A 21,930-nucleotide genomic window follows, 5' to 3' on the forward strand; every position below is an offset into this window, starting at 1 on the left:
GTTTTTTGCTCACTTATAAAAAAAAAATTAAATATACCATTGATACAAGTATTCAGACCCTTTGCTACGGCAGCTGATTGAAATTGAGCTTAGGTTGCTTCACCTTGATTAAAGTCCAGCTGTGGTGAATTCCACTGATTAGACCTGATTTGGAAAGGCACACACCTGTCTATATAATGACTCACAGCCAAGTCATTTCAGAGCAAAAGCCAAGCCGTGCTGCTGAAGGAATTTCCTGCAGAACTTAGAGACAGGATTGTGTCGAGGCACAGATCTGGGAAGGGCTACGAACTGCATTGAATTTTCCCAAGAGCGCTGTGGCCTCCATGATTCTTTATTGGAAGAAGTTAAGAACAACCGGGACTCTAAACTGACTTGGCAACTTGGCAAGAGAATTGACAAAGAACCTGATGGTCTCTCTGGCTGAGCTCTCGAGATCCTGTGTGTGGAAATGGGAGAAACTAGTTGGATGACATTCCAATACTACTATAATTTGAGCTTTAAGGCACAGTGATCAGATGGAAGCTTCCTTAATGAGAGATACATGAAAGCCTGTCTTTTGCAAAAAGGACCTATAGAAACTCTCAGACTGACAAACGGGCCAGACTTTAACCCAATCGAAAATCTCTGGAGAGACCTAAAAATTGCAGAATTCAAAAGAATTGAAAAGCTTTAGGCTGCAATTACTGCATAAGGCACTTCATTTAAGTATAAAGGTGTGAATACTGATATACTGATCGGTGTGAGACATTTTTTTTCTTTTTAATAAATTTGATTTAATTTTCCAAATTTTAAAAGGGAAAGGACCTGGATAACTCTAGGCAATGTTAATAAGACACTGTCAACTCGATCGAAATATGTTGGAAATAATTCCCCCCTCGGCTATACAGAGCATTTTATGGTCTTTCAGCTCATGTTTTTTTTGTTTTTGTTGTTAAGACCTGCAACTTTACCATTTGAATTCAGCAGGAGCAGGCAGCTGACTTCAGGGGAAAAGCTGATAAATCCACTAACTAGTTGGCGTCTGTACAGCACCAACAGCAGTAAGAAACTATAGCGGAACATTCTGGAGCATTTAGCAGCTAACGTAAAAAGCCAGATATTTCACTCAGAAGTTGGCAAAGACTAAATGGAATGTAAATAATATCTAGACTTCCATTAGTCTCCAAATTAATGCTTAAGTTTCCCTGTCAGCCGGATGTGTATATAATTATCCGTTTGCTGACACATTAGCAATATAAGCTACATAAACATTGTGCTGTCTCATGTGGCCAATCTATGAATACAAGCTTAAGTTTTACTTGAGTCATGTACCAAACACATTCATGAGTAAGGGAAACCTTTATTTGAGCTCCAAGAAGGCCTTTGTCAAAAAGGAACAAAGCAGAAGCACAAAGCCAATACTTTTACATAGTGTGTGTGTGTGTGTATATATACATTTCCCCTCATTTATCAGCTTCACTTTAGCTTAAAATAGGGCATGAGGGCATATCACTAATTTCAGAAAATGAAACACACCTTTGGGCACTTAAATAAATAAGAACAAACAATAGGTGCAACTGAAATACATAATTTAGAGAGAAAAAACGACTTATATTCACAGCGGTATCACCTGTACCTTGCTACAGCCAAATGGTACATTCTATTGAGGTACTTTAAGGTCCTATGGTGTTCACTAGTTTGTGCAAATTTAAAATGAGACAGACATAAATGAAATCACTCATCTCACCTTAATTAACCATGATCTTTGTCGGATGCATTTGCCTGAGAACCTTGTCACGATACCAAAAATGACACCAATGTACAAATCTATGATTGAGTCGAGGACAACAAGCCCCTCAAACATCTTTGTGAACAGCTGTAGACAAACCTGTTGAGAACAAATATTTATTTTCATCCAATTACATTGAGTGTTTTAAAAATCGTTGTGGAACCAAAAGTCTTCTCTACGGGAAATGCAAGAGAAATAAAAATGCATTTGAGGGGTAAAAACCTATTTCGACCATTTCAAAGTCGTCTTCACATTGATAATAAGAGAAACACAAACAAATGAAATACAAGGCCTCCAAAAGGCCTGTGCACAATTGCACAGCTTCATATATACATGATAGAAGAGTCTAGAATCTCTACTGAGGTATCTGGTGGTCCAGTGATTTATCCTCCAGCACCTTCTGGATCTCTTTGGCATCCAGGGTTTCATGTGCTAGCAGGGCATCCGCGAGCTTCTTGTGCTCCTTGCTGTAAGTCTTCAGGAGGTTTTTAGCACGTCCATATGAGTCCTAGGGGAGGAAGAGGAAGATAGAAATTAAGAAAGGGGTAAATACCTGTGTTGATATATCTGTTAATTAAACAATCAATCAATTTGAGAGCGCTGTGGGGAAACTCACATTCAGCAAAGCCCTGACTTCCTGCTCGATGGCGGCTTGTGTCTCGGGGCTCTGTTTGGTCACATCACCGTAGGTCATGACACCAAGCTGCAGCAAAACACAAATTACATCCTTTAGGTGGAATGAACAATAGACCTTCTCATGCATTAGCCACTTGTAGTTACTGATCATTAGAAGCAGTGAGAAGAGTCCAGACTTACAGAGACTTTCATTGTCTAGGTATAATCATATGTTATTGTAAGCAATCTTAGAGGACTGCAGGTTCCCATTCCAAGTTAACAATAAATCAGTGTTCAAGTGTCTGATGGGGTCACAACTGCTCAAATAACATTAAGATGAACATTTCCATGCAGCTTTGTCCAAACACTTTGTTGTTTATTACACAGTAAACAAACGGTCAAGCACAGCAGCAATTAAAGTCCCCAAGATAGCAATGTTTAGTGGAAAAACACTCATCTGTGTTAGCATAAAGGATCAAAACGTTCCCTCGTCAAACACACAAATTAAAATGTTACCTTGTCACTCATGCCGAACCTGGTCACCATCATTTTTGCTATTTTGGTAGCTCCATCGAAGTCACTGGAGGCTCCTAAAAAACACAATAGCAGGATTTGAACTACCGCTGTATCACAAAGGACCAAAGCACATAGTCAGAAATGTGCTATTCTTTTAAATTAAGTATTGCTGTTGTGATGTCTTCAAAATTCAAAATTGTTTCATACCAGCAAAAGTATTGCCGTATAATGAAAATAGTGTATTTATCTTCAGGAAACCAATCTGTCAAATCAACTTTTCAAATGTGCTACAGGGTCGCAAGTGAAGTATTTCTGATGCTGATAGCACAACAGCACTTATGCCCAGGCGTCAATTAAATTCACTTATTTTATTCCCGTACCAGTGGTGATGTATTCGTCTCCGAAGATGAGCTCCTCTGCTACTCGACCTCCCATGCTGACATCCATCTGAGCCAGCAGCTGTGCTCTCGTCTCACTCCAACTGTCGTTCTCTGGGAGCATGGACACCTGACGGACAGGGACGAGGACAACACGGATTAGCTCGAGGGTTTTTGCTTTAAATAAAAAAAAATAAGTTGCACAAACATTACTGGTCAGGAGTAAGAGACATAACAAGAGCTCACATGGCCAAGGGTTGGGCCTCTAGGCATGATAGTGGCCTTATTGATGGGCATCGCATCTTTGGTGTAGAAGGCAACAATGGCGTGGCCGGACTCATGGTAGGCTGTGATGGTCTTATTCTTCATGTCGATTTCAACACTCCTCCTCTCAGGGCCTGGCATGGAAAGGACAAAAAAAAAAAAGATTAACTCCCAGTTGTGGTGACATTCTTCCCGTCTCCCAACTAGAGGGTGTCTAGGTAATCCGTCTCATGTGATGTGAGGGACGCAGAGCAGATCTCAACACTGTGTGCATTCACCCATGAGGATCTTGTCCTTAGCGAATTCCAGATCCTTCATTGTGACCATCTCTTTCTCGTCCACGGCTGCCTTCAGGGCGGCCTGGTTGACCAGGTTCTCCAGCTCTGCCCCAGAGAAGCCCACTGTGCCCCGGGCAATAATCTCTGCATTCACAGCTGGAAAAGAGCAACACAATAGAAAAAGGCCTTCTTTATGAAAAAAGAGGTGGTCAGTGTTCAAGAGACAATGGACTCCTTGATGGAAATGGCAGACAAAAGGTATTCTCACAGGTTTGAATGCTTTAATGCTGAAGGATTGTGCATGGATTTTCTCACACAATTAGAAATAGTTTCTGAAATGCTTACAACAATATGAGAATGACAAAGAGTACAGTAAGATACAGAACCTGAAAAGGTTTTCTTTCCGAGATATTCATTCAAAATATCCTTCATATTTTTTTATATTTTACACTATTTTAGACCTACCAGGGTCCACTTTGATCTTAGTGAGGTACCAGTTGAGAATTTCAGTGCGTCCTTTCACATCGGGGCGAGGGACCGTCACCTGCATGTCGAACCTTCCTGGCCTTATCAGAGCGCTGTAGAAGTATAGTATTCATTAGGATTCATAGTACTTAATTATAATAACTGTTAAATTACATTACTTTAATTTTCTTATTTTATACTCATGATGTATGAAATATGTTAAGAAGAGTCAAAATTAAATCTGGGATTTTAAATCACTTTCATTGCAAAATTGGAAAATCAAATGTAAATCATCCCACAGCTCAGCACATTTTAATTTGTTTCCAATGAAAATGTCTAAACATTAGTATGACCTTTGATATGAAACAGGTCCGTGGTTAATTTACACATACAGTGTTTTGTTATTTGTTCATATTAAATGGTTCCATTCACACAGTGTATAGATGTCCTAGTTATATTTAGGGAAACTAGGACAAGGTCACGAGGATAAAAACAGCCCGAGGCATCTGTCAGAGGGTAAAGCTCACAGTGTTGGAAACTGGAGCAGATTTGTAGAGATGAACTGTATCTGCAAACTGTATCGATTGATCTTATTTCAAACAGGTTAAAAGGTAAATATGTGAAATGTAAACATACTTATCCAAAGCCTCTGCAAAGTTTGTAGCTCCAACAACAATCACACCTTCATTTGGTTTGAACCTGTAAAACACGAAAACAGTATAAGACGCTAAAGTTAATTTTATTTTATTTTTACACTATGCAGTTTTTGAAGGCAGAAAACTGACCCATCCATTTCAGCCAGCAGTTGGTTGATGGTTTGTCTAGAATAGGGATGCATTGGAGACTCGATCCTCTTTCCGCCGACGCTGTCCAACTCATCAATGAAGATGACACAGGGAGCATTAGCTTTCGCCTCTTCTGCAAACCACAAAAAAACAGACGTTGAAGTTGTTTGGATATACTGGCTACTGACATTTTCTCACATCCAGCAAACTTACTGAAAAGGTTCCTGATTCGACTCGCACCGACGCCCACAAACATCTCATCAAACTCTGACCCGGAGGCATAGTAGAAAGGCACATCAGCCTCCCCAGCCACAGCCCGAGCTAAAAGAGTCTTCCCTGTGCCTGGCGGACCAACAAGGAGGATCCCTGAGGGGATAACAACGGAGACAAATTAGTAGACAATAACAACATAGCAAAACATATAAATTAAGACCAATAGCAACATGTGTGCATTCATTTCCTGGATAATAAAAACAGAGGAAATGACACATGTGGAGGAAATGTAAGATACCTTTTGGCAGCTTTCCACCCAGAACGGTAAATTTCTGGGGGTTCTTGAGAAACTCGACAACCTCTTGCAATTCATTCTTTGCCTCCTCCACTCCTTTGACATGATCGAATGTCACATTCTTCATCTGGACGGGGTCGACTGCTGAGTCCAGACCAGACGTGGTGCGGAACCTCACTGTGAATACCCAAAGACAACTTGTTCAATAAAATAACACTAGAAAAAGCTTTCATTTCCTTACAGTGTCCCACAATGACCATATGTGGCACAAATTATAGTATGAAGATCAAATTGAATCCTATTTTATATTAAAAATACATCCACACTGGCATAAAAATATTAATACACATCTAAAGTATTACTACACAGTGATATGCAGCAGAGTAAGTCAAACTCTACATGCACACCACAGGATAGAGATCATGTCTCAGCTCTACTGTCAGGTATTAACTTAAAGGTACACATTGAAAACATATTGTATCACATATCCACATCCTTGGGAGACACTGACAAGCTTTGCTGCATTTGCAGTGTGCATGTGGGTTTGTGAGTTGATTTGCAAGCATAGGAGAGAATAGAAACTGAAACAAACCAGCATCAGAAAAGGAGCCTTTACCCGAGAGAAACGGGGTTCTCGACAAGCCATAAATACCAAAGAGCAGAAGGACCAACAGGATCAACCTGGTTCTCCTCAACGAGTCTGTTGAACAGAGCAGACAAATGATAGTTATATGGTGTGTTATGTCATAGGACCTGCCTGTGTTTTAACTCCACACTGCCACCCAAAGAGAACTTGGTGCAACCGTTACACTATCAGAAATCCTTTGATTATATAAGGCAAGGAGCCTCCTTACTCCAGGATAAGTGTAGTGCCTGATGCTAAGTAAGTGAGCCACATGCCTTGTGTTCTCTGAGTGTAGGCCTGAGACCTCATGAACCCCTCGGTGAAACCCGTCTTGAAAGCTTCCTGGTGGTTATCTGGAAGGTTCTTTTGTTTCACCAGTTGGTCCAGTGACTGTGCTTCTGGTCCCTTTTCCCTCTGAAGCAATCCCTGTTGGGGAGAAATAGGGTGAGTTGGTTGGGCAAAATTCAGGCCCTTTCAATTCCTTATAATTAGTTTGGTAATACAGAGTGCCTTCCAATAGGTCCCACTAATCTTTGCTGACCTTCATGAAGGCTGGTGTGTAGCCCTCTGACTCCACTGGACCGTCATAACCAGACTCTTTTCGTCTGGGTTTTGTTCTAAGTGTTTTGAAACCTCGACTCTGGACCCATACTAAAAATACAGAGAAACACGTGGGAAAACATTAAACATGATCCTAAAATGTCAAAGCATTAATTCACATAGATAACTTACATTCAGCTGGTTTTGTATTCAAAGTCCGTTTCTTACCAGGCAAAAAGTGTAGCTCCGCGCAGGCTTCTTTTAGTGGACTGTGGTATTGTCTGTGGAATATTTGGGAGCCAAAACCCCCCAGCCTTTTGTGTGAAAATCCTGTTGGACAAAAAGTGTGTTTCCCTTTACATGATATAATATATTGACAAATGCACAAACCTGAATTGTCTCAGATATGACAGATTTTGATAAAGCTTGGCCTGAGCTGCTTACCATGTTTGTTGTGAAAGAAGCTGTCTCCGGAAACGTGACTCGACCTCCATAGCGAAGAAACGGTGGGAGCTTCTTCTGGTGCTGGAGTAGGCAGTAACCTGCTGACCAGCTCATCCAGCTGACTCACCCTGATCTCTGACAGGCCGAGATCCCTCAGACTCACACTGGGCTGTGAAGAAAAGATAGCAAAAGCAGGTTATCTACACCGTTCTCAGACCATCATTGCATGTGTGTGGCTTTTAAGAGCCTTTCTTAGACATCAGTTTTTTCAGAGAAAAGTATGATTTTTTTTTTTAATGTCTTGTTGACTTTTTGTACCATCGTGTGATGTCATGTATCTCACCTCTTTAAGATAGGAACTGTGCTCTGGAGTGAAGTCTTTGTGCAGGGTCTGGACTGAAACTGTGGCTGAGTTCTTCAGAGAGTGGAGAGCGTTGATGAGCTGGCTGAGGGGTACTATCATCTGGGAGATAAACAGGAGGGAAAGGAGCAGGCTTTCAACACCTTATGGGATCTTTGGTTTACTACATGTATTAAACACATACGTTTCCTGTATAAAACAAGTATTTCAGGTTTGCTAGATTGTATGAAAATCTTCTAGACAAGACAGTATACTGTTCTAACAATGTTAATTCAAGCGGACTCTGCTATGCTCTTTGCTAGTCAGAGAGCTTGGCCTGGCTACGTCAGATGTGTGACAGTTATGTAACCTGAAACCTTTGAAAATCACCCTTCAATGTACCCTAAGCCTCGTCGGCTCTTTCAACGATATCAGAACAGATGGAAAGTCAAGAACGAAACCGCACGTACACAGCTCGCTACTCTGAAATAGCTTGCTAGGACAATGTGACGTAGGCATGGGTTGACTATGAAGAGACGTTACCGCTAACGTTAGCCGAGCTAAGTTGTCATTGACGATACGAAAAGACACTAAATAAACAACGACAGACCGGGCTTCCTTTTTTATATAAAAGCTCCAATAACAGTGTTTCGCTTGAACCGCCGATTTTATAACGCAAAGGCATAATTTTAGCTATACGTTGTCAGGCGAGTACACATTAGCTAGCTTAATCAAAAAGCTGCTATCCAGTCGGCTTACCTGCTGTGGCTGAAACGACGATGACAGCGAAAACATTTTTGCCGAATGATAATTAAAATTTGGGAGTTGGGGGTCAATGTTTGAGGAGAGACCCCTATATCACTCAATTGGACGAGTCCTCCGCAGAGCGATGCCCTTTTTGTTTTCCTTGTTACACAACTTTCCTTCAGCTTAGCTAATAAACAGCAAATGGATTCTTCGCTATTCTGAGGTCAAATGGACTACAATATGACGTCAAGTCGGATTACTACCGGGTGCAGGTTGCATCATTACATGATTCACGGTGGACCCAAACAGCAAAATTATTTATTAAAATATGATGATAATAAAAAAAATAATGCATGGCAACAAATATTAATGTATTTATATTAATATGCCCATTGTGTGCTCTACGTGGGAAATAACCTTGGCTTAACTGTTACGCAATTTCTACGTTTACTTCATAACAGTGTATTTCTCACTGCCTGATCAAAACAAAGATATAATGTGAAGACCCTTATTATGTACAATAAAGATCTGGACCAAGTACTTTGTAATTTGACACTATATTAAAATCCAACACACTTAATTACAGCACTCATCGAGAGCATTTTTTTTATTTCCACACAGGCGGTCAATTGGACAACTAAATTAAACGGACATCAGAGGACCCCGCGAAGGAGCAGCGAATTCAAATTTTCAAAACAAACCCGAGAATGATGTTTTAACAAGCAAGTGTTTACTCGGAGCTAGCTGGCTGTTACAGACGCAACCAAATTCCTCATTTGAAAAAAACAAGTATTAAAATGGACGCGGATGAAAAGCACGACTCCAGCACGAATTACAAATCGGCGGATATTCATAAAGCGCCTTCTATCGAGGATTTCATCATTTTGAAGCCTATCAGCCGCGGTGCTTTTGGCAAGGTTTACCTTGCGCGGAAAAAGTGCAATGCGCGATTATATGCCATTAAGGTAAGTGGGTTTTGGATTTGAGAACTTAGAATCATCGGACGAGACACATTTGGGTTGAAAATTCGCTCTCTTTTTGTTCTTTAGGCGATGAAGAAAGCAGACATGGTGGACAAAAATATGACGAGCCAGATGAAGGCAGAGAGAGACGCACTTGCTTTGAGCAAAAGTCCCTTCATTGTTCACCTGTTTTACTCCCTTCAGACAGCCACCAAGATCTATCTGGTAACACCCGGAGACCAAATAGTGACACTTTATAAACACGTTTACAGTAAATATTTACATTAAAGCTTTATTTTCATTTGTTTTCAGGTAATGGAGTACCTCATTGGTGGAGATGTCAAATCTCTGCTTCACATCTATGGCTATTTCGATCAGGATATGTCTGTAAAGTACATTTCAGAGGTTGCATTGGCTTTGGACTACCTCCACCGTCATGGTATCATCCACAGGTACAATTTATTTAGGTGTCACTTACACTGATTGGTTTTTATTGCGTGATCTGGAACTTAACCTGAATTCTAACTTTTAAGGGACTTGAAGCCGGACAACATGCTTCTATCCAACGAAGGCCACATCAAACTGACAGATTTTGGCCTTTCTAAAGTCAAGCTTGACAGAGGTACGAATCCCATCAGCTTGAATTTGAACAATGTCTTCCCATCACCACTTGTGATCTTTGTAATATTTCCTTTATTTAATCTCTGTTCTTCCTATCAGAGCTGAGTCTCATGGATATCCTCACTACTCCATCCTTGGCCAAACCAAGCAAAGATTACTTCCGCACCCCGGGTCAAGTCCTCTCGTTAATCAGCGCCATTGGATTTGTAAGTGAATTTATATGATTTGTGTGGAGAAATGCCCTTATTGCACGCCTGGCGTTGAGAAACGACTCTTACTATATTTTTTTATCAAACACAGAATTCACCTGCAGGAGAAGGCAAGCGTCACTGCAGCGCATCTGCCATGTCCAGCTCCATGTCCTGTGGCAAAATAAAACGGAAGAATGGCTCTCTTGGTTCTCCCTTGCTGAAGAAAAAAGATCAGCTGTGCTCTCCGGTCCCTTTGAAGATGGGTATGTCATGGTAGACATCAAAGAGATGTCCATCTTGGGTTTTTTTCCACCGACCTATTCATTAACATAGTGGAATGACTGGTTACGCCAGATCTGGCTGCTGCTTCATAGTACAGCTTCCTGGCAATTCAAATGTGTTTTTAACAGTTAATCTGTCTCCATAGGACCCAGTAATATAATGTTCAGCTCTCATAACCTGGCTAAAAATCTGACCCCCTCACTGCTGAAGACCAGGAAGAGGTTTGAGACGATGAGTGCAGGCAGCACCACCGACACTGAAGGTGGCATCAGTCCACTGTGGGAGTGTGAAGAGGTCAGTGATTGTAAACTTATAATGCCATGTAATTTACATGGTCTATTAAACAATGTTTTGTTTTGATTAGGAATGTCTCCTAATGTTGCCCCCAGATCTTCATTTAAGTCATTTTTATATTTATTTTTCAGAAAGAAAATGCACATCCAAATGAACAGAAGGGCAGAGGGCATTCTGAGTCCAAAGGGCCCGAGCATGACACAAAAAAGGCCACTTCTTGCTTCTCTGCCAAGGCCAGCAACGTTCTGTCAGATCCAGACCATTCTATTAAAAAGAGGCCCCACACAAACACAGCTCCGCATGACTTCAGTCTGTCAGCCTCGTCCGTAAAGAGAACTTTTTCTGATGTTGAGAGAAGCCCCGAGCTACAGGAGATCCAAGCAAAGAAGAGTAATTCAGCCTATAAGAGATGCTATGAGATTCCAGAAGAGACCGCAAGGTTTCACACTGGCCTGACTGGAACGTTTTCCACAATTCGAATGGACGACTTCATGGCCTCCACCGAAGGGACCGGGTTTGCCGAAGACCGGATCCCAAAGCGCTCCAGTCCCATTGCTGTGGCCAAAAGTCTGTTAAGTGAACTGGAGGAGCCAACAGAGGACGTGTTTGACGACGGAGACAAGGACCTGTCCCACTCAAGTTTCACCTCACCGCTTGCTGGGAACACTGACGTTTGCAGGAGCTTGAGCCTGGATTCTGACGGGTCCATGCATGAAACGTCTCTCACCATTGACAGCCGATTGTCTCTGAAGCCAAGCAACGGGAATTCAGCATCATTTGAGGAGCATGAGGGCGATAAAGACTCATCCATCATCTACTCACTCCCACAAACTCCATCCGTTACTTCTGAAACACCTAAATTTGGTAAATTTGGCCGGATAGGAACTCAGGGCTCCTTTCTGAACCGGCTCCCCGATGTGGTCGGCGGTGTCGCTCAGTCTCCCTCGTTCCTCAAGCCGCGCAATATCGTAGCGTTCCGTAGCTACTGTAGCTCCATCAACCGCTCCAACATGTCCGGGGTGTCCCGATTCAGCCTCAGTTCTGTCGAGAACATGGACCTGTCCACAACAGCTTCTCATTTCTCTGGCACCACAACACCAGTGCAGAAAAGACCCAGCTCCAACAGCTCACTCTGTCAGGTTAGCATACAGCACAGCATAAAAAAGTTGGTTAAAAGCTTAAAATGTTTGGGAAAAAAAGGTACAGATAGGTGGATATCCATATATTTATTGAAATGTATTTTTACATTTCTGTTTTATTTCCTTCTCCCATCAGACGCCTCAGCCAATGTCGACCTCTCACACCCCTTTCAGGACCCCAAAGAGCGTCAGAAGGGGTGCGCTGCCTGTCGTGGGTGCACAGATTTTAGGAACTCCTGACTATTTGGCTCCAGAGCTTCTCTTGGCAATTCCACATGGTAGGCTAATGAAATGCTTGATGTTGTAGTCCTTGTGACTGGCATTTTCTTTGAGTTTCAGGCAGTTGTCAGTGTGGTAAGTTCATTAACGATGTTGCTGTTTGCGCAAGCAAGGTTGCATGTTCACCCAGCCTGCTAATACGCTAGAGGAAATGAGCTGATCCTTCCCCCGTTTCCTCATCCCTGCTGGTACTCTTTCTGCCCCTTGGATTGGTGAACAAACTTTGGGCTTGATCAGAGGGAAGGGGGCAGCACTCTAAATGGGATTTACACATTTAAAATGCTTCTAAAAAGAAAATTAAAAGACTAAAGAAATGGGATAATCTTCTAACATTAAGCTGACACCACTGTTGACAGTTGGAATTGATGTGCTTTTAACTGGACGAAAGGGGTTCTTCTGCTCTTCAAATCTGCAGATTTTGGGGTGATCGTGGCACATAGTGAATGTGTGTGGCAGTATTTCTTCATCAGCCGTCACGTATTTGTCTGAACGCAACAATAAGACAGTTGTGATGAATGCAATTTGAAATCCTTGCAGTCATTGAGAAGAAATTTGATTGATAACTACATATCTCAGGCTTCCTGTGAGTGAATGAAAAGAGTGTATATTCCCATAACTCCAATCCCTCACTCCTCAACCTAACTTAGTCTCTGCTTCTGCCATCGCAGTACAATCAGTGCACTCTAACAGGAATCACAGGGGGGGGGACATGTGGTGTTTGAAGCCAGCGGCTGTATGAAACGTGTCTTTGCTTTGCTTCCACCCAGACTTCATGGTGGACTGGTGGGCGCTAGGTGTTTGTCTTTTTGAGTTCCTCACCGGCGTGCCACCGTTCAACGACGAGACGCCTCAGCTGGTCTTCCAGAACATCCTCAACAGAGGTGGGTTTGGTATTCTTTGACATGAATATCCACATTTATACCACACAATGCTCTAAGATGTGTATATGAGATATTTAACGATGAGGTAATGCTTTTGTTGCTACTTTTCTTTTCTCTTTGTCAACAATTTTAGACATTCCCTGGCCTCAGGAAGAGGAGGAGCTGTCTGTCAACGCAAGAAATGCGATTGAAATCCTCCTGACCATGGACATGACAAAACGGGCTGGTCTAAAGGGTGAGCACCATTTTCTTTTGTCTAAATAAGAAGAGCATTGTGCTAAAAACGTTATCTTGTGCAACTAAATCCAAGTTCTCAGATGTTTCTGATGCTTACTCTTTTTTTTTGACAGTTCTAAAATGATGTATTTTGCTCAAATGTCTTTGGTTTAAAAAATTAAAGATTTTGTCTTTTTAGGAAGCTATAATCAGAGAATTATCACATCATTTTGGCCTCAGTAATGTAACAAGGTTAAATGGGAGGTGTGTACTGATTTTTATTTATTTTTGCTTGAACATCTACCAGAACTCAAGTGTCACCCCCTGTTTGAGGGCTTGGACTGGGGCAACCTGCAGAACCTGCCGATGGCTTTCATACCTCAGCCAGAGGACGAAACCGACACCTCGTACTTTGACGCGAGAAACAACGCTCAGCACATCGCCGTGTCCGGTTTCAGTCTGTAGAGTTACGAACTTTGACAGCAGAGAGTTTTATTGAAGCAGCGTTTAACACGTTTTGGCTGTTGGTGACGTATGGATGCTTTATTGTAAGGAAAATCTCCAACATTTAGATACAATTTTACAAATAAATACACAATAATGATGTAGGTGGTGGTCATAGGAGTCAGACAAAAAGCTGAATGTGTTGACTGCTCAGTAAGTTATGAATATATGTTGCAGGAAGTAAACTTCTTTTCAAACTTAGTGTTACCATAATATATAGTTGTCTTAAATTAGGCTCTTATACTAGCAAAATAGTAGTTGCTACTGCTTTTCCTTTATAATAGGCTTTGATTGTTGCTTTATTGGTTAAATACAAGATAACTATAGATGTAAGATCACGTGGCAACCGTCGTCATGCCGATCCGCTCCACTGTTCATCACTGTAATGTTCCCCGGCTGTTAACAGAATGGGTGGGCGGGCCCCCTGAATTTCTATAAAATACTGCTGAAGAAAAACATAATATATTCATAAATAAATAATGTATTTTATATGTAAATCTTATTAATAACTTCAGTGTCACTGTTTTAAGAGGAGAGTACTTTGTGTTGTGTTTTTGCTGTTTTTATGTCACTAATTTTGAAGTGATCTTCTGTCCGTTTTCAACACTACTAGTCCTTTTTTTCTTTTTTAGATAAGTTCACGAGGCTCCCAGCCAATTGTGGAATTTTATCATCTTGTTCATTCGAACAAAACAGTCAAATACAAATAAAATCTTGTTTGTAACGTGATGCACTTTGTCCAAGTCAAATTATTTGCTTTCTTGCTGAGAAGTGGGGTTAGCTAACTAGCTTAGCTGATCTGAAATTCTACTTTTTACTTAAAGCCACACATAATGTAAAAATGACAAGTGGTAACTTTACAGGGGTTATGTGCAGTACTGTTTCATAATGTAGTCATGCAGACTTTGTGCCTTTTCGACACAGCCAGCTGAACGTTAGCCACTCCTCCGTTTCTGGCTTTGAGCTAAGCTAAATGTCTGCTAGCATAGCACGTATTAATCATACAAACATCAAGGCATTTTCAATCTAATTCAACTCAAGAGTGCAAAAAATATAGAATTTCTTAAGAATAATCTGGACAAATGAATATTCTTTATGGAAATTTTATTAGGCTTGGATTATCACATGCAAACGCCGCTCTGTCCACAGGCAGAGAGGGTGAGGAAGCCTTAGCACATTTCAGTAAAAAGGTAAACTATTACTTTTTTTTATATTAAAACATACAGCTCTGGAAAGATTAGTGCTACTTCAGATGCACACATTTTAAATTATAGAGTATTCTATATTAACACATGGAAATGCAATAAAATACTGCATTTAAATCTGAACTGTACAGCTATTGTATACAATTTACATAGATCTCACTGCTTTCACAAAATCATAAATGATTATCACTCACACAACAATCTTAGTACAAATATATAACATCACGCGTTAAAATGATACAGTATAGAAAAACTTGACAGCGTAAATGATACAGTGACGAGTGTTAAGCATTAATAATCAGACGGCTTGGAGATTCTCACCACCTCATGGCTCAATAGGTAGTAGGATTAAATGTTGATTTGGTCCAGCACTAGAACGGTTCTGCTACAATATGTTGATGTAAGAAACCATAATGCCACTTACAGTATGAATGTACCTTATGATGTTGAGGCACTTCTATTGGGAACAACAATTTGAAGTGGAGAGCACTTCTTGGACGCAAAGCAGACTGATATGCAAGCAGAACAGGTGATGAGAATGTTGTCCAACCTGTACACAACACAGAGTGGCCACTTTTAGCCATAAACCTCATTTGCGTGGCTTAACTCGCTTAACTCGCTAAAAGCAATAAATAGGAACTTATTCTCAGAAGTTTAAAAGAATCTCACATATCAATATATTATTATCCTCGCTTCTAAAACGACACATTCTATTATAGCAGCATTGCCTGGGCAACTCATGAAAAAAATGTTTAAATGTATAACCACATCAAGCGTTTTGCTCAAAACAACAAATTATCAGGTGCATTTTATGTGCAACGCAGCCTTGGATATGGAAGTAATTGAGAAGCTGCTGCAGTTGGTTTATAAAAACACCTGTAAGATCCACCTCTCAACACAAAGAGGGGGAAAAAACAAAGGTTCCAGTACAGTGGCATTATCTTGTCAAGCTTGTATGATCACAGGCAGCGAGCCAATACATTCATGATTCTACTCGATTCCACATCCACAGTACAACACACTTCAGACATATCTTCCTCTCGCTCCTTACTCTAGGTGCCTTCCCCATAGTGCAAAAGCAAATTACTGGGCTGTGGGTTTTAAGCAGGGGGGAGTTACAGCCATTAGCAACCCAACCAAAGACATTTAGAGGACTCTTCATCGTCTATGCCCATGGGGGGTGAGCGGGTTCAGTTGATTCGTCTGTTGGGGGAGGAGGAAGTTAAAAGAGGAGTTAAATTGGGTATTGCAATTACAAACCATCAGTCATATTCAAGCTTGTATTTTTCTGTAAAAAGATACCTTCTCCTCCTCTGCAGGAACAGACGAATAAGCCACTGTACCACAAACGGCCAGATAACAGCGAAGGCCAAACTGGTCGGAGAAATGTCAAAAGGCCACCAGGATGGTTTCTAGGGGGGAAAGAGTCAGCATGATTTCAAATGTCGTCAAAGTAATGTCTAAAAAAAGCAAATAAAACAGTTTAGTACTGTACAAGGTTTACCTGACTCCCCTTATTCGCCAGAGTTGATGCATAAGTTGGAGACAGAGACATTGATCTTGCCTGCAGAGAGAGAGGAATAAAAAAAAAGGAAAGCACTATTAATGTTTCAGTGATGATCTGTCCTCAGGATGTTTACAAAGCCAAAGTACAAACCTCTTATCTCCTGTCCTTTCACAAGTCTCATTTGCTATTTTTAGACAGTCTACTCTGCCATTACATGTTAACGTAACAATTTGATTATTGACACTACATTAGAATGGTCTGTTTGAGGGACATACAGTTACTGAAGCTGTGCCTCAGAGGTTTCAAAAAGCTCGTCTACATCTGGAGCAAAACTCTTTCCACCAGCAAACTGATATTTCTAATACACCCTGATTACAAAATTCCCAAAATACTAAAAGATATGGCAAAATTATCAGAATGCACATACTTTTCTGATTGGCACTTCAATGGTTGTGTACTATGAATGTTGATCATTTTATGAATGCATTTACTTGTTATTTAGAAACACAGATAGTAGTCCCAAGTAATTGTTTGGTCATTAAAAATATGAGATGATAGCCCAAAATATGTTTGTTGTGTTGGGCAACAGCCCAAAACTCAAGATAGTAAATTCCCTGTCATATAAGATGAATAAAACCAGAAAATATTTCAGAGGTTTTCAGGCTCTTTATCTTTCATGAAATAGAGGACAGACAGGACTGACCTGGCCGGCAGTCAGAGCCTCCAGGGTGTGCAGCCTCTCCAGAACGCTCTGCATGTCCTCCTGCAGTCTTGCCAACGCCACAACTATCTGTTCATTCAGGCTCCCTCCAGGTGTTGAGGCTCCTCCCCAGCGGTCCCCGTCCCCATCTCCACCACCGTACGTGGGCATCAGAGATCTGGAGCCACGACCTGGAGACCTGGAGCCTGAAAAACACAGAAATGATTTAGAATGAATTAAAAAAAATAGAGAAAATGTACAATATTGCCCAAAGATCTTGGCCTTAAAAAGACACACATACCCCTCCCTCTTCTGACCAAAGAGCCGCCCTGTGTGTTTGCATTCAGTCTTTGTCTCTGTGACATTGTTCCACCGTTCTCTCCATCTTCTCCTCCACACCTGATGCCCTGCGGCGCACCGTGAACATCCACCTGGAGCTCCTGTGGCTCCTCTAGAGGTGGCAGGACGTGGTTCTCCTCTTCATCCAGGTCGTCCAAAGACCGATTGTGCTCTGAGCTCTGGGGAAGACATGTTAAAAATGAACCAATTAAAAGGTCGACAGCTACAAGCGCCACACTAAACAAGTGGTTTTAAGCTGTTAACTTGCCTCTTCCTGGCCGAACTGGTCCACAGAGTCACAGTAGACCTCGCTGTCTGAGTCACTGGCCAGGTGGCTGGGACCGGACATGTCTACACTGGGATCTGAGATCAGCACAAAAAAAGCATCGTCATTAACAGTGACACAGAAAAAAGGCAGCGTTCTCTTAATTTGCGAGTTTTCTGCGCCATTTCAACGAGCCATTCATTTAGTCCATTTAAACTGTCCCGGGAGCAGCTGAAGTGTTAAGATGTAAAATAAAGCTTAGCAGATTATCTGATCACATGGTGCACCGACACAGGCAGTCGCAGGCGGTGGGCGAGGCGAGTACAGAGTCCTCAGTAACGGAGTGGGACACTCACATATGTGCAGCTTTAAACCAGCACACAATGTGCCGTCCTGGAACTGGGTGTTCCTCACCTGTGTGGTGACCATTGAGCAGAGGCTCGCCGACTGAACCCTCCTGGGAGGTGGCATTGTTCGGGGCAGCCCTGGAATGACTCCCGTTGGTGAGATGAGTGACCCCGTTGGCCACTTTACCGTTCGACAGGGGCGCTTTGTGTCTCCTGGTCGAACCCTTCTTCTTTGGCTGTGAAGCTGCTGATTTCTTATCTGGAATAAAACCCCGACAAAGAAAAGCACATCAGCTGAATGTTTGTCTGGCAACATTTTCTGACAGTGTTTACAACCGTTACCTTTTCCGACCTCCCGTATCACTTCCTCCTCCTCCTCCTCCTCCTCTTCCTCCTCATCCTCTTCCTCATCCTCCTCTTCCTCCTCTTCCTCCTCTATCACTTCCTTTGATTTGAGCTTGGCAGGACGAGTCTCCAAGGTGCCGTTCATTTCCATCGTTCTGACGATGCTTTTTGCGATGTTCTTCGACTGCATTGAATTCAACACTGTGCCAATCCCTGCGCAACATAATTAACTTTACCTTAATACCACAAATACCAAAAGACACTGCTTCATTTAAGGACTCCATCTACATAAGCAACAAATCAAAACAACCTGTTGACATGAGGGTGAGACACATTTAAAGTTATTGTAAACCAAGTGGATGATTGTTTAGAGTTCTATGTTTCAGGTTTCAGTAGGAACTTAGATTTATATGTATCAAATTAAAGGGTCTATACCTGATAGTGAAAGACACCCAATGTGCTAAGCCACATGTTCTGTGCCACTAAGTGAGCATGACTAATAAGGGACAAAAGCATCTGATCTACAACACCAGACAGATACTAAACTATACCACAAGACTCCAATATTTACACGATATGATATCATACTTGCCTTCCAGTTGCCTAGCAAACATTGTCAAACGGGCTGAGCATATGACAAGAGGCAAATTATAAAAAAGAAAAAAGGTTAAGCTCCACGTGATGTTTTTCGACATCTCATAAAAAGTGGAAGGTGGTGAAAAAAAAAAACCTACCTGTGCTCAGGTCTGATATCTGCGTGATCTTTTTCTTCTCGTCAATCAGCTCGTAGAACGGGCCGAGGACTCGCAAGAGCTCCTCCACCTCGTCTGTCACGGGCATACCCTCCAGGATCTACGCATCAAATACAGTTTAAAAGAGGTTGGACTTCAACATCTAATTCCTGCTATTCATATATAATAAACTAGTACATCTTCTGTATAATAACATACCAGTTTCATTTCATCAACATAGGCCGCCATTGCTTCTTCTTTAGTCATATCTCCAAGTGAACTCCATGCATCCCTGCATCATTAAATGTAACAAACATGTTATTATTATGATTATCAATGTTATTATTAAATCACATTATGGGGAGTAAAAAAGTCTATGTCATAATGATTGGTTTTCAGCTCTGCAAACAAGGCCAGTTTATTTGAGGTCAACGTCCTTTGTTTGAGGGCCAAAGGCCGACAGACATGTAACCATTCACTGGTTACTCCTTAACTCCATGCTTTTACATTCTCCTGATAAAGTTTCAAATCCCCGACCCCATGTAACGGGAACATGAGCGAAACCGTGCAGCCAAGTGGGTAAGAGGTTACATTCCAGGAGTCCAGAGATCACCTAACACAACTTGAGACTAAAGACGGGGGAAGATGTAGGTCAGAAAACCCCAGTGGGGAGAGGTTTTACTCCGTCTCATTTTGCACAGTGAGGTCAGAATGGGCCAAAAGCACCACGTTGTGCAATGTGAACAAGTCAGTGTCCACACAACACGACTCAAATTAACTTGAATGATATGCCTTGGAAAGCTGTGCCAGACAGCTTAACCAGTGATGCACGAATGTTATATATTTACAATACAAAAACAATATACTGACTGTATTATGTCCTTTTATCATTACCATTTTGCTTTGCCAACAGCATCCCAGAAGCCAGGTCGGGGGATATTGCAGACGCCCACAGTTGCTTGTTTATAGTAACTGTAGAACTTGAGCATCATGTCATTGGATGGCTGAAAAGGACCTGAGAAGGGGGGAAAAGGAGATTTCATACTGAAAATGTGCTTTCTAAGCACTATTCTGACTCGATCTCTCATATCTGTGACGGCTCTGAGACAAGAGAGTAAGCTGTACACTGGTGGCAAGGAGGCAAATCTCTGCACATAGCTCCTAAAGTGGATTATGCCTTTTAAATCGCAGGAGATCCGAAGCAGACCAAGCTGTAAACACACTATGGCTGACACCATTCCGTTGCCATGAACTGGTTTGACTGGCCTAAATGACTCTAAATCGACTGGTGTGCTTACACTTACCATCCGGGGCTAAACTCTTGATCACTTTGACAGCAGCCTCAAACCTCAGCAGGGTCAACCGCCCGTCATCTTCCACTTTGACACTCTCCACCTCCATTGTGTCACACTGAGACAGTCAACAACAACAACAAAAAAACTAAATACGGGAAGTAAACAAACACACCGCTATAACACTAGTACAAAAATATGCTAAATAAGGCTGACATTCACTATATCACGTATGCTAGCTCTTGATAACTATGCTAGCTTACAATTCCAGACTTAATGCGACTAGCTTAAACTTGCAAGTTGCTGTATTTACAGTATGTTGTGGCCACCAGTGGGAGGAGGTTGTGTCGGTTGTGTATGTAGGACACGACATCTGCTATGCGACATACCTTTAACTGTCGCGATATCTGCGCTAACAACAAATAGCTCCAAACTGCCGACGGAAACGCTCCGAACCGGTGATACTTACCGTTGAAGTCAACGGCCTATCTGTTTGTCAGTAGGCGACCTGTCTTTAGCCTTCGACCAGACGCCATGAACAGTCTAACAGAGCCAGGCAGAGGTGTAGTCTGGGAGTTGTAGTTTTATACTGGATATAGATACTTCCTACAAACTCCACAATCCCGCGGATCCACTATAACGCTTTGGAGGCGGAACTAAAAATGTGTACTGAATAAACCAGAAAACTAGCAAGATGTGAAATATAATAAATGTTACGTTGTGATAGATACACGTCATGTCGAAGTTACAGTTCTGAGTAAAACTACACTTACCATAACGCTCTAACCGGGATCCATGTTTTTTCTTCAGTTGGAAGGATGGTAGGTGGAGCCGGGCGAAAAGGAAGAGCTCTCACTCTCTTTGTTTCCGAGTGGCACACATTTCTGTATGACATTAGTCGATTCATCACCAATGATTTTGATAATCGACTAGTTGTTTCGCTTTTTTTTCAAGCAAGAACGGCAAACATTACCTAGTTTCCACCCAATGCCTTTCTTCAGTTCTGTTCGCAAAAGTGAAAGTGTTCTTATGTATTTATGGTTTTGGTTTTGCACTGTTGGTCGCTCAAAATAAGACATTTGAATGCAATGCCTTGGACGTTTTTATATAATTTTTAATAATTGGGGAAATCATTTACCAATTCAATGACACTACTACTACAATTACTACTACTATTACTTCCATGACTACCACTACTACAACTACAATAATTGATGGTTGCCAATGTAAAGATACCTCTAGTTTGGGCCACGAAGACATTTGAGAATAATGTGCATTTTAATATTAGATTATAATTATCAATGCATTAATTTATAGATCCGTTTAATGTTGCAGCTCTTTATACTGGGTTATCTTAATCTATCTGTCTATAATATTACATCACAATGTATTAGTTGATTGTATTTTGTACAATTAATCTGATCATGCAAAGTATAATAATAACAATATTTGACTAGAGTTGAAGTATGAAGTAGCATAAATGGAGCATAAGTCGAGCACAGTATTTGATTGGTTACTCTGCACAATCCATTGCAATCCTTTGTATATTTATAAT

General features: G+C 41.4%; 3 protein-coding genes across 8 annotated transcripts; 1 reads left to right on the plus strand and 2 right to left on the minus strand.

Moving 5' to 3' along the window:
- Positions 1 to 1,322: 1,322 nt before the first annotated feature.
- Positions 1,323 to 8,512, minus strand: LOC311029139 (ATP-dependent zinc metalloprotease YME1L1-like). Of its 2 annotated transcripts, none has more exons than XM_084034108.1 (18): positions 8,288 to 8,512; positions 7,532 to 7,651; positions 7,189 to 7,357; positions 6,973 to 7,074; positions 6,746 to 6,855; positions 6,480 to 6,630; positions 6,196 to 6,279; positions 5,583 to 5,756; positions 5,285 to 5,437; positions 5,072 to 5,204; positions 4,923 to 4,985; positions 4,287 to 4,399; positions 3,822 to 3,977; positions 3,526 to 3,677; positions 3,283 to 3,409; positions 2,903 to 2,976; positions 2,388 to 2,474; positions 1,323 to 2,279 (listed from the first exon to the last, which is right to left on the minus strand). In XM_084034108.1, the coding sequence occupies exons 1-18, from the start codon at positions 8,321 to 8,323 to the stop codon at positions 2,127 to 2,129; spliced, it is 2,157 nt and encodes a 718-aa protein (XP_083890234.1). In that variant the 5' UTR covers positions 8,324 to 8,512; the 3' UTR covers positions 1,323 to 2,126. The 2 variants fall into 2 exon arrangements, with proteins under 2 accessions (XP_083890234.1, XP_083890233.1); XM_084034107.1 differs by having other exon boundaries at positions 6,172 to 6,279.
- Positions 8,513 to 8,983: 471 nt separating this feature from the next.
- Positions 8,984 to 14,373, plus strand: mastl (microtubule associated serine/threonine kinase-like). 3 transcript variants are annotated; one of them, XM_084033325.1, is made up of 13 exons: positions 8,984 to 9,240; positions 9,325 to 9,462; positions 9,550 to 9,689; positions 9,771 to 9,859; positions 9,958 to 10,064; positions 10,159 to 10,312; positions 10,477 to 10,625; positions 10,757 to 11,764; positions 11,901 to 12,042; positions 12,098 to 12,118; positions 12,811 to 12,924; positions 13,058 to 13,159; positions 13,448 to 14,373. In XM_084033325.1, the coding sequence occupies exons 1-13, from the start codon at positions 9,073 to 9,075 to the stop codon at positions 13,603 to 13,605; spliced, it is 2,490 nt and encodes an 829-aa protein (XP_083889451.1). In that variant the 5' UTR covers positions 8,984 to 9,072; the 3' UTR covers positions 13,606 to 14,373. The 3 variants fall into 3 exon arrangements, with proteins under 3 accessions (XP_083889451.1, XP_083889452.1, XP_083889453.1); XM_084033326.1 differs by having other exon boundaries at positions 12,104 to 12,118; XM_084033327.1 differs by lacking the exon at positions 12,098 to 12,118.
- Positions 14,374 to 14,733: 360 nt separating this feature from the next.
- On the minus strand, positions 14,734 to 20,932 carry acbd5a (acyl-CoA binding domain containing 5a). Of its 3 annotated transcripts, none has more exons than XM_084034296.1 (13): positions 20,845 to 20,932; positions 20,388 to 20,493; positions 19,978 to 20,098; positions 19,303 to 19,375; positions 19,087 to 19,204; positions 18,350 to 18,565; positions 18,075 to 18,266; positions 17,664 to 17,758; positions 17,358 to 17,574; positions 17,060 to 17,262; positions 16,354 to 16,413; positions 16,152 to 16,261; positions 14,734 to 16,052 (listed from the first exon to the last, which is right to left on the minus strand). In XM_084034296.1, the coding sequence occupies exons 2-13, from the start codon at positions 20,482 to 20,484 to the stop codon at positions 16,040 to 16,042; spliced, it is 1,515 nt and encodes a 504-aa protein (XP_083890422.1). In that variant the 5' UTR covers positions 20,485 to 20,493; positions 20,845 to 20,932; the 3' UTR covers positions 14,734 to 16,039. The 3 variants fall into 3 exon arrangements, with proteins under 3 accessions (XP_083890422.1, XP_083890424.1, XP_083890423.1); XM_084034298.1 differs by having other exon boundaries at positions 20,765 to 20,894; XM_084034297.1 differs by lacking the exon at positions 20,845 to 20,932 and having other exon boundaries at positions 20,388 to 20,698.
- Positions 20,933 to 21,930: the final 998 nt, after the last annotated feature.

Source organism: Eutrigla gurnardus (genome assembly GCF_963514095.1).
Source record: "Eutrigla gurnardus genome assembly, chromosome: 18".
Taxonomy (NCBI): Eukaryota; Metazoa; Chordata; class Actinopteri; order Perciformes; family Triglidae; genus Eutrigla; species Eutrigla gurnardus.

Bases quoted from the DNA above. Each gene is read 5' to 3' on its own strand.
- LOC311029139 (XM_084034107.1), bottom strand. From the start codon at position 8,323: ATGTTTTCGCTGTCATCGTCGTTTCAGCCACAGCAG. The intron at 3,978-4,286 runs GTAGGTCTAAAA...GCTCTTTTCCAG, and splicing joins TAAGATCAAAGTGGACCCTG to CTGTGAATGCAGAGATTATT. The intron at 3,410-3,525 runs GTGAGCTCTTGT...CCTGTCCGTCAG, and splicing joins GAGGCCCAACCCTTGGCCAT to GTGTCCATGCTCCCAGAGAA.
- mastl (XM_084033325.1), top strand. From the start codon at position 9,073: ATGGACGCGGATGAAAAGCACGACTCCAGCACGAATTACAAATCGGCG. The intron at 9,241-9,324 runs GTAAGTGGGTTT...TTTGTTCTTTAG, and splicing joins CGCGATTATATGCCATTAAG to GCGATGAAGAAAGCAGACAT. The intron at 12,043-12,097 runs GTAGGCTAATGA...ATTTTCTTTGAG, and splicing joins TCTCTTGGCAATTCCACATG to TTTCAGGCAGTTGTCAGTGT.
- acbd5a (XM_084034296.1), bottom strand. From the start codon at position 20,484: ATGGAGGTGGAGAGTGTCAAAGTGGAAGATGACGGGCGGTTGACCCTG. The intron at 19,376-19,977 runs GTAATGATAAAA...TTAATGATGCAG, and splicing joins GCTGTTGGCAAAGCAAAATG to GGATGCATGGAGTTCACTTG. The intron at 17,759-18,074 runs GTGAGGAACACC...TGCTGATCTCAG, and splicing joins GCTCAATGGTCACCACACAG to ATCCCAGTGTAGACATGTCC.